The sequence below is a fragment of the Bacillus rossius genome, chromosome 1, assembly GCF_032445375.1.
Source record: "Bacillus rossius redtenbacheri isolate Brsri chromosome 1, Brsri_v3, whole genome shotgun sequence".
Lineage (NCBI taxonomy): Eukaryota > Metazoa > Arthropoda > Insecta > Phasmatodea > Bacillidae > Bacillus > Bacillus rossius.
In genome coordinates, this window is record NC_086330.1 from 306540705 (window position 1) to 306552719 (window position 12015).

General features: G+C 44.4%; 1 protein-coding gene across 1 annotated transcript in view; it reads left to right on the top strand.

Moving 5' to 3' along the window:
- The window catches only part of LOC134527866 (cuticlin-4), a 139882-nt gene that overhangs the window by 92493 nt on the left and 35374 nt on the right, over positions 1–12015 (top strand). The window contains exons 2-3 of the mRNA XM_063360847.1: positions 511–616; positions 5144–5277. Of these exons, the coding sequence (XP_063216917.1) occupies positions 511–616; positions 5144–5277 (240 nt within the window). The remainder of the gene's footprint in view (positions 1–510; positions 617–5143; positions 5278–12015) is intronic.

Sequence of the window (12015 nt, forward strand, 5' to 3'; positions counted from 1 at the left end):
ATCCCAGCCAACCAAGAAATATACTTTACAGACATAAGCTAAGTGTAGTGAATTGTATCAAGATTAGTTGAATTACTCGGTGTTGCTCGGGCTAAATCACCCTTAGAGGTTATTTTAGGAAAATTTTGTTTTTAGTTGATGGCTCTGTATTATAAGGAACATCAGGGTACTGAAGGAATATTTCTTCTAAATTTAAATTCTGTAGGTCTACAGTTGTCACTCAGTGTTATTAGAGTTTTATTAAGTAGATTTTATGAAATGACTAAGCTTTTAATAACTACTCCGCTTTCTACAGCTGTACATGTGGAAAATTAACACCTACGGGCAGCTACATGCCCGAGTATGTTGTACCATATTTTTACAATGTAAAAAATGCTTGAAAACATATTTTTAATGGTATAAAATGCCAGTAGTGTGGAGGGTTGTAGATTTTCAAAAATCACCACGTCTATGAGCTCTACAATAAACTTTGAAGTTTCTAACATTATTTGGCAAATGTGAATGTTGCAGGGTTGCTGTATGGCGCTGGTAGATCAGGACTTCTCCCCTGCAGTGACAGCCTCTTGCAAGGCGGGCTTCATGACCATCCGTGTGCACACCAACCAGTCCTTCTATGGTAAGTGGCCCTGCTACTCTTGCACACTTCTCTTGCAAATCGGGCTTCATAATAATCCGTGTGCACACCAGCCAGTCCTTATACGCTAAGTGGCCCTGGTACCAAGATGAACTATGCAAATTTTTTCCACGAATAAGTCGTTTTTCTTCAGTTGCTGATTGCATATATTACCTTCCAGCTGCATTGCATGTTATTGGACCATTTAAATTTCAAATTTTTGGATATTTGTTTAGTTACTTTTGAGGCGTTTCAATACTGCCAATGGTCTAATACAATCGCAGTTACAAGTATATTAAGATGATGCCACGAGACCTACTGGTCTTGCATAAATTTAGTTTTGTTTACCTTAGGGTATTAATAATGCTAGGTTAAAAATTATTATAATTAGTTTTATTTAATACATATTTTATTTTCGAGCTGAACTTACTATACTTCATGTCGGCTAGTGTAAGCAGTCCGCCAAAGCTCGGTGGTCACGGGCTGATAGTACTCTTTAAGCATAATGCGAGAGGGGTAGGTACTTACTTCGGAAGAGGAGTAATCTATGACGTCACCTAACGAGAGAACTAAGTGTGTACAGGACTGCAGTCCAGCCGGGAGGTTGAACATACCACGAAATAAAGTCGAAGTATCCTATTGAGAGTGAGTATTGATTAAGTGGAATAAATATAGACGGGGGCTAACGTTGTTAGTATTTACCAGCCTTTACGTTAGGTGTCCAAACACAGCACCTTCAGCGTGGCGGCAACGCATAACGCCTCACTCATGTGAACTGCGGTGACTACCGCCTGTCAGTGCTGCAAGCGCGCTTCACACTGGTGCGTTTATGCGCATCGTCACTCCATGCATAATGCGATAATCCCCTGTGTTGATAAAATGTTAGTTGCCTCCATATAAAGTCCGTGTTAACTCCTTCGCACACTCCGCTTCGTCACCACTGGCCTTGTAAGAGCTTCAGGCTTGCATATCTATGTAAGGAACCCACTAGTTCCGGTTGCCTCACCTCGTCGCGACAAGGCGGCATGTCCCGCACTAGACCACCGCTACACGCGCAGTCTGGGTCTCCCTCGCGCAGAACATGCCACCATTGCGCCTCGAGTGGCGACTCTCTGTACCCAGAAGAAACTAGGCCATCGAGTGAAACTTTCCAAATGAAACAGCTGACCAGATTGATGCGCCAAGCTACTTAACCCCGTCCACTGTGTCATCCAGTGGACGTGTTTTTGTTGTTTTTACTTAGTTTTTAATTGGATGAGAAAGACGCCATCTTAGTTTCAAAACATTTGAGGCTATAAGATTTACTGTTGTTTGATTTTCAAAATGTCCTCTTTAAAGTGTTGGGGGTTGTGACCCAAAAGGTTGGGGACAACAGCAGGGCTGCAAAAGCCCATTTAATAAATTCAAATTTAGTCCACATTTAAACAACAATATGACCTACAGCCTTAACTCAGGCACACATTGCTACTTCCGCCGCGGCTCCGTTCTCCGTTACACACACATATGTAACGAACGATAATAATAACATACAACTTCTGTTACGAAAGGCACTCCACATTTTACCACACTGTTAACTTGTACAGCTATTGCAAATATTAACTACCTGCTTACTGTATACTTCCAGCTTCTAATAGTTTATCTGGACACGCCGTAACATTCTGGTCTGGCAACTATAGTTTGGTTTGCATTTCAGTTTATCACCATGTCCAACCTCTGTAAGGCCTTAAAGGCTACAGCTGTTGTTAACCTTGGTTTCTCAGCCATCTCCACTATACATGTTGATTACAGCGATCCTACTCCCCCCGCGGCTGTGCGGGCGTCAACAAGTCTGTACCTGCCCTTGTTGTCCTGCTGTGCCCCGCAGCTGAGCCCCAGGTGGCTGCAGCACAGCAGCTCGCTCCCGCCGCGAAGGAACCCCAGCGATGCCACGCAGCCTCTCCGTGCGCGTGCTGACCAGGCCGGTATTTGCACTCCTCGCTCGCTCAGCGAGTACACAGTCTCAGCTGTGGGAAGCCCCCTCCCCTTGCTAACGGCAGTTCCGAGTACACGCTCGCTCAGCGAGTGCCAGGGGACACCCGGCACTCGGCCCGCAGCTCCCGCGGCGGACTTCTCGAGGGACGGCGTCGTGGACTCTCGCCGTCGTCGTCCTTCTCTGTGTGGTCGGCGGGTGGCGCCTGTAAAGTCTCTGCGGCAGTCTGGTAGTGATGACCCGAGTGTATATACCCGCAGGCCTGTGTGGTGTCATGTGTTTTTCATGTTACTCGGTCGACTCTGCCTATTGCGCCAACTCGGGTGAACTTATACTGGGTAATGTAGTTACGCTGGGCCAGGATAGCTCCAATTCAGCCAAAAGTCCACACACTTTTGTGCTAGCAACACCTGGAGAATGTCGAATAGTAACGAACATCAGCGTCACAAAAGCATAAAATGTTGTTACGAGTGGGGAACAGGTTAGCAAAGGATAGCTCAATTAATTACATAAAGTTTCATTTTTTGCTAATATTTACACTCTTGATTATTATACAGCACTCAAAATGTCTGTTCACAAAATAATCAATATTTGTTCCAGTCCACAGGTCACTCTCCCCACTGTAGCTCGGCTCCATAGTGGCTCTCCCTACTGCTCGCTCTTAACTCGCACCTCTGAACAACACACTGTCTCGCGCTACCCACTCGTATGTCGCACTCTCTCAGTCCCGATGCACTCGTCACTCGTCGTCCGCGTTCCCTCACAAGGGGTCACTCATGCTCTTTAGCGCACTCGCACTTCACTGGCTCGGAGGCTTGCTTCGCCGCTTTTATACCCACCGGCCATCCTTCATGAGGGTCGACCCGACGCCCGAAGCACCCAGAACAGTGGCGTTCCAGTCACGCCACTCCACGCGGCGTCCTCCGGAGGCCCGCAGAATTCCCCAGGCGGTTGAAGGGTCGATGACAAAGCGCCGGGGAAGGTTGGCCCACGGGGAGAGGGGAGTGAGGACCCGGGTTATACGAAGAGGTCTGCGAGATGTCAGTGGGTCGTGCGTCACGTGTCCCACGCGGGGGCTAACGACCCGGCTGTCTAGCCCACCTCGACCTAGCCTCCAGTACGCTCGTAACAATATAATTTAGTGAAATGCTTGATGTAGATAGTGACTGGCAGCTACAAATATATTTTTCTGTGAAGTCATTGGCGTTTTGTATTTCATAAATTTTTGAGAATGACTATAACTGTAATAATATTGCAAATACAAACCATTTTATCGTTTTAGAAAATCTCTTAGTTTGCTAATGTGTTTTATTTCATTCGTCAAAACATTTTGGTTTGATGATTCTGTTTGCAAATGTATGGCGTCTCTGGTTTCCTATCCCACCCTCTTAGCGCCTCGGCACAGCGAGGTCGGTGGTGAGGATGAAATCAAAAGGAAACTGGTGCGGTTGGTTTTGGCCCACAGCGAGTTTCTCTCCCAGGTCTGGATGGAGGGACTTCCAGGAACCGTGGGGGACCGAGGTCGGTATAGTCGGACATGATTCAAACCGAGAGTCCTGGAAGGCGAAACAGTCTTTCGCCGCTGCGGGACTTGGCTTCATTGAACATCTCGCGAAGACTTCTTCTTGACTTCTGGGTTGAACATGGACATTATGGCGCGCTCGACGTGTTGCAATGTCTTGGTTAATGTTGCAAATCAAACACATGAGGATTTTCTAATTCATAGCCCATAGCTGCAATGAAACTGAGCATAATCAATTCTAACTAGGCCCAGCACGTCGCAAATATTCCCAGCTATAGCAACGGATTGATCTGAGAAGCCATCCAGAAATAAAAATAATTCCCCAATAACATGAACAAGAAAATGGGTACTAAATAAATATATCTGGAATGTTTCGTTTTCCCATAATTATGAAGGGTCACCATCCATTAAAGGCCGCTACACCTGCTAAGTAGACACATCCTGATTGTTTAGACCTTCCTCCAATTATGACCACCCATAGGGACCAACCACAGCTCGGCTGTGATTAGACATAAATAAATATACTGTGACAGAATACCAGACCTGATACTGGCGTTGTAGGAGTGGCGCGTACAGTTTTTCATGTCATATCCGAGACAAGCTAGTCAATTTCACTACAACTCGCGTACAAGCTTTTAATGATCACTTAAACGACTCTTTCATTACACCAGTTAGCGTTCTTACTGGCGTGGAACTTCTCTCGTCAGACATTAATATATTTTTTTGAAGCTTAACTTTAACTCCACACACCGCACTATACTTGGCCAGTCACACCACAGTACTCGCATCCCTCCTGTCACCCCATGTGATGTGACAGGGGGAGGGTTGCATCTGGAATCACATGCACAGAGTGGTCTCACGCGCACTAAATGCCCCGGGTCGACGGCAGGCCCTCAGTTGCTAATCGCCCTCGGAGTAGGCTGGGACAAGGCAGGGACGTGGCTCCAACCCAGTAGCCCACAAGACAGACCGGGGCGCAGTGCAGTGTCTGGAGTGTTGCTGGAGCGCGAGAGTGACTGAGGTGTGTGTCGGTGCCCAGGCGCGCTGCAGGCCAGGGACTACCGCTCCCAGAGCTGCATGAGCTTCGGCAACGGCAGCGCGGACACCGTGCTGAGCGTGAACCTGCGGGCGTCGCAGGGCGAGCCCGACTACTGCGGCGTCTTCTACAACAACGTGAGTGCTGCAGCCGACACGCTCCTGCACAGGGACAGGCACTTCTTCCTTGTGCAGTATGTCAGTCCCAGTTATACATTGTAATAGTATCAGATGTGAGCGTTGTAGAGTGTTGGGTCAAGGTTCCAATTAAACAAATTAAACAATAAACAATTAAAAAGTGACTCAAACAGTTTTAGACGAGTGCATGCGCGAATATTGCTTTGTTGTTTTCTCGCTTGCAGCGCGATAGAATGATTAATTCCCCAATTAGTAGAGTGTGAACCTGTAACCTTTATTTGGCAACAGGGTGGAGCTCCTCTCCATTGGAATCTCTTTGTACTTCGAAGTCCGTGGACGGTTGGATTGGTCGTAATGGCCAAGACGTCAGAGCTCTTTTTCGCTGGCCTCCACGTTCAACTGACGTAACGCCCATTCGATTATTATTTTTTCCTTTGGGGCATTATAAGAGTTCGTGTCTACGTTCCGCCATTACCTAATGATTTGCCAGAGTTAAGACACAGAATTGAAGAGGCTATTGCTTCCATTACTCCGGACACGTTAACCAAAATGTGGTAGAATTTGACTTTAGGTTGGATGTGTGCCGTATAACTAAAGGTGCACGTATAAAACATTTGTAAAAAAAACTAGGTTAGTTTATCTTCATTTTGATGTATGATTTGTTGTAAATAGTCTAAATTAACCTGTTATAATATACCATCGAAACTGGGACATTGTTTTATGGACACCCTGTTCTAACTTACCTAATTCAGGTCGCATTTGCTTGCGCAGTGAGTGGTTGTGTTTCGTGTGCCAACAGGGCGTGTAAGTGAAAGGTAGTCGACGATTCACGAAACTCAGACGATACTACGGTGTTTTAACGCACAGGAAGTCTCGAAATCTTTCTACGTGCAGCGCAAGTCCCTGCTGATTCGCCTGACCGTGTGGCTGCTGCGAGGTTACCTGGCCTGCAGCCGCGGCCTTTCAGCGCGGCATTCTCCACACTCATGCCCCCCCCCCCCCCCTCCGTCACTCCCCTGGGACTGCTCTGGGGACCGGTCTGCCTTCGACCAAGGAGCGCTGTCCTTGGTGCAAGCCCCGGGGTGGGCGACCGCCAGGCAAGACGACGCCCTCGCCCCTGCTCGCCCAGACACAGTACCTCCGGCTCACTCCAGTATCTCGCAATAATACCAGCTGTGGGTTACAATACCGTCGCGTCGTGATTGGCTGAGTTTCTTTCAAGCACACTCCTACTGTCGAAACACGAATCACAACAATTATGTACAGAAGCAAGCGCTTCTTGAATGGCCCGGCGAAATAAAGCAATGGCTTCTCTTGCAGACGGCCGCCAGTTATATACAAGGAAGACACCGCTGGCGCTGGCATGTCTTACGGTTATCTTTACAGCAATAACATGTTTCCGCGGGAATTGCCTGCCTCTACCAATCAGCATATGCAACATGCTGTTCATTCGTTCTTTAAATGATTCATTCTTCAATGGGGAATTTTGATTTAATACAATTTCTTGGACATACTCCAGTCCCAGAAACGTCGCAACTGTTTTCCCATAAGAAACTTACTGTTGTGTTGACGCTGTGTTGTTCATAATATCTGTTTATTTTCATCGTTGTGTTAATATATTTGCTGCATTGTCAATGTTTTGTGGAAACGGTCGTCTGTGCTTCTATTATTTTTTCCATTACTAAATTCCTTCCACGGAATTCTTGTGCTGACAGACATTTAAGTTTGAATGTGTTCATCTGTGCTGTCAATGTGTTGTCCATAATACCTTTTTAGGTTCATAGTTGGGTTTATCTGATACCAGCTGATTTATGTTTGTTCTATATGTGTTTATATTTTCATTTTTTAATTCTTATTTTGCATTCATTAATTGTTCCCCATGACAAACAAAACTGCAATGACATATGTCCAAGAAATTGTATTAAATCACGCTGTTAATTCTCTGTCTTATGGTTGGAAGAAATATTTATTTTACTCGACTTATATCTATTAGGGAGGATTACAAATTATCTGACCCAACATGAACTGCAAGCGAATAACGAACGCACGCCTTACGAAATCAAGTTTGAAGGGGGAAGTTTGGCTGTATCCAGCGAATGAGTGCTACACACACGATTAATAAAGAACGGAAAAATTTCGCGGATCAAGTGCTTGATAGGCTGGCGTTCTGTATCCAAGCGGGTGTTCCTCGTCGGCTGAGTTGAGTGCAGAACGAGCTTCCTGCTACGACAGCAGCCGGTAAGAAGAGAAGAGTTGCCAGTAAGGACAGAGGGCATTGGACCCTGTGACGCAGACGGTCTCCAGCCACGCTCCGGGCCCCAGGCTGTGCGCAGCGCCGGTGTAGCGGGGTGTTCCGTCCCAGCAGACACGGCACGCAGCGCCGCCACACCGCCCTGCCCTGCGCCTGGCCCCTGACACAACACGCGTGCCGTGTGACCGCACCGTCGTCTGGAACCTGCTCAGTTCGCGATGTTGCGTGCGACAGCGTGGGTCGTACGAGCGACCATAATCCTTCCAGGTTTAAAAAAAAAAAATTCAAGCTAAGATAGAATAACACAAGGTTACAGAGCTATGAAAAGATGTTTTTTTTTTTAATTCTTAAATGGGCTACAATAATGTATATCATTTCAGTAGTAATCAGACATGCCTCTCACACACAAAAGCGGCAGGAATAATTGTAAATAGTCTATATTTAATTCCGGTTTAAACGCGTGATTTTTTGTAATGTATCTTTGATACAAACTTAACATGAGTGTTTCATGTATATTATAATATTTTTATGACTTATTTAAACGAATTCTTCAATTAATCGACTTAAGAAAAATGTATTAAAATAATTAAATAAGAACCAAAATATAAAATGTTAAGTTTTCTTTTTTCAAGCCATATCATTGCTTAAATTTCTGTGTGTAAAGGTTGGAGTTCTAAAAGTCCACTACTTCTCGATATTTTAGTGTGACAATGAGAACATTTCAAAAGTACATCCGTTCACAGTCCATCCTAGTTCTAAATAACAGAAAGATTTGTTGGTCCCTAGTTGTTACGTGCCGTTAGAAACAGAGTCAACTTGCAATTTACCATTTCTTGAGTTTATGTGGGCCCGTGAGGTCGAGCCAACTAGGAAAATATACTGCGACACGATAGGGTCACTATGCATGGCTATGGGCAGGCATTTTACACCAAAATGTCTCACTGCTCATTAGACTGCGCTAGCGGTTCCTTCCGTGTGATTGGCTGCTGCCTGCAAGAGAAACCATTGACTTATCTGACCAGGCCATTCAGGATGCGTTTATGCTTCCGCGCTGAATGGCTGTGATTCGTGTGTGGACAATAGACAATGAGTTTGAAAGAAAGTGAACCAGTCACGTAACGCAGACGATGCTACAGTGTCTGAACACACAGCTAGTCTCGAAGCTATTCACGGGCCCACAGTGAGGCAGTACCTCTGAAACTCTGAAACATGGCGGAATGTGGTCTCCCAGAGGCCTGGCTGTTGCGAGGTCTCCTCGTGCTCCAGGAGTAGGGCGAGACAGGGATGGCCTGTGACAGCATCCTATGCAATTGTGACAGTGTGGAGTAGCAGCGGCGACAGTTGGCAGCTATTGTGAAGCTACACAATGAAACTTTCCTGCTTTCCCCATATAGCTACTGTTCATATTGTTGAATAGCAAGTATAACATCACAGCATCGTGTAAGTAAACATAAGGTCGATACCTAGTACCTGTTAGTAGTGTCTAGACCATATACCGTCAACACAAGTATTGTAACTGGTAACCTGTCAGTGGAATGAATTGTGGTACATACAAGTATTTATAGGTGATATATATTCGTTTCTAAGCTTGATGCATAAGTATGTGCCAAAAACCAGATGAAAATTTCTGTCATGAGCAATTCCTGCAATTGTAAAATCTTTTTCTAAAACAGCATAAACAATTTTTATAACCACTTAAGTACCATTTTTAGCTTGTAAAATCTTTTATTTTTTGCTACTTTTTTTAAATTTAACACATGTATTTTTATAATATTCAAAAGACAATGAATAGTCATGTAAGACCGTGCCGTAAAATATTCTGTATCGTTTCTGCACACAACCAGGCATGAATAATAATATGTAATAACGTGTATCTGTGTTTGAAGGTAGTAGTAGCCGGGAGCAATAGAAATAGCAGGTCTCTACTAGGAGTAACAGTTAGCGCTCTGTACGAGTCTCGTTGCCCTCGGCGGGCTGTGGAGACTGGCAAGGAGGGAGGGGGGGATGCCCGTTACGCACGACGCAGTGTTGTTCCCCGCCGGAAGCAGCGCTGACCCAGTGGCGCCAGTGACCCGGGCGACTAGTTGCAGTCGCTGCTACAGGTCACGTATCAACACAGTTACCATCGCACGACTTATCTCAGAACCGTTTTATATCGGCTATTTCTTGCAGCCGTATGATATATAAATATAAAAAGTTCCATCCTCCCGCCTTGGCAGTTGCGCTACGCGTCCGTAAAAAACAATAATATACACTATTTCCATAAAAGAATATCCCAGCTATAAATTTTAGTAGAATAATTGTATGCATTTTAGACAGGGCCGGATTCAGGGGAGGGCAACCGGGGCGAAAGCCCCGGGGCCTCCACAAACGGAGGGCCCCACAAACGGAAGGCCACCACAATAATTTCATATAATTCTTGTCTCCGATTATATTTATGTATGTTTTTTAAATACTAAGAGAATCTACTTGATTTCACAATAAATTATTTATTGAAAAACTCGACTGAAAAAAAAAATTGTTCATTTTATTTGGAAAATAATTTGGGGCCAGGGTGCCTCCGCTCCTCTGTTGCCCCGAGGCCTCAAGACCTCTAAATCCGGCCCTGATTGTAGAGTACTGTTTTAATGTTTTCTCGCTTGCAGCGCTACCTTGGCAACTCCTGAGCGTAAAGCGTTTTGAGTTCTGCAGTTTGCTAAGCGTGAATCTGTAATTTCAACGTCACCACTGGAATCTCTTTGTACGAGAGTGGTAGAACGTCGAAGTCCCTGACCGTTGGATTGGTCGTAATGGTCGAGATTACAGAGCTCTTTTTCGCTGGCCTCCACGTTCACCTGACATAACGCCATGCAATTTTTTTTTCCTTTGGGGCATTATAAAAGATCGTGTCTACGTTCCGCTGCTACCTAATGATTTGCCAGAGTTGGGAGACACAGAATTGAAGAGACTATTGCTTCCATTACTCCGGACATGTTAACCAAAGTTTGGGAAGAATTGGACTTCAGGTTAGATGTGTGCCGTACAACTAAAGGTACACATATTGAATATTTGTAAGAAAAACTAGGTTAGTTTACCTTCAGATTGATGTGTTATTTGTTGTAAATAGTCTAAATTGACCTTTTATAATACACCATTGAAACTGGGATATTGTTGTATGGACATCTTGTATATGGGGTTCCCTGCTCTGCGCACGACCGCACGATGCGTGGCTGCGAGTCAGAAGGTTCGACGCGACGGCAGCGAGAGCTTGTGTTCTGTGTGCATTTACTTTTTTCATTTATGAACCTACCTTAGTGCTGACATCACTGACATCACCTTAGCGCGACGGGTGCGGCGCGAGTGAAGTGACTCGAAGCCAATCACGTCCCACACAGCCGTGGCGTCAGGGCGACAGACTCTCCGATTAGAAATGTTTCCTGTTGCCACCGCGTCGGGGCCGACGTTACTGGGATGTGCGTCAACATTTTTTTTTCAACAGATGGTGATATTCGATATTATAAACGTTTTTTTGTTAATGTTTTGTATTGACTTCTAAATTTATCTGTGAAATATTTTTAATGTGTTTATGCGCAAAAATGTTTCCGATTGTAGGTATGTTAAGTTTAAAAACACTTTTTTTTCTTTCAAACATGTTGAATAAAAACGCGTGCAAACACTGATCGCTGTCGTGTGTGTGGGGCGTATATGATGACAAGAAAAATGTTTGTGTATAATCGTTTGATTTTTTTGTCCTTTGAAAAAATAAAAGCATGTTAACGGTGTCATTCATTCAAGAATAAACTGGCACGTATGTTCGGAGTTTGCAGAGAAATAAGATTAACATTTTGGTGTAAGAGTAACATTTTGGTGTTAGAAATGGAATAGCCCTAATTAAATTATTTACAAATAATTAATAGAGAATTAAAAAATAATTATAGAAAGTTAAAATAAATCACTATAATTGAGATGTTATAGATTTAAATTAGTGTTAGCAACTGTAATTAGTTATTGAGTGTAGTTGTAGTGAAGTTATTGTTAATTTTTAATATAAGTTTAGGCTAACTCGTTGGTAAAATTATAGTGTAGTTCACAGGACAGTAGTGATAGTAATAGACCGATAGTAAAAGTGGACAAGGAAGATGTCGGCCGACGAACTTGAGAACATAATGGCTTTCTTGGCCGAAATGAAGGATGAAATCAGGGGGCTGAAGAGTGGCAAAAAAAATTAATAATAAGCCAAGAAAAGGTGTAGAATTAATGAAGAACTGCCAAGAAGAGATGAAGAATGTCTTGAAGAGCGAAATTGAAGACAAGAAGACACGCGGAGTGAGCTGGTGACTGCTCAAGAAGAAATGATGAAGAAGATGGAAGACTCTCAGGCAAGGTGCAGTGCTTAAAGTAGAATCTAGTCGAACATGAAGAACTGATGGTGCAACAGCTAGCTCAACTCGAGCAGGCCATCGAACAGCGAGTGGTAGCTGTAACTAAAGAATGCCGACGAATGATCA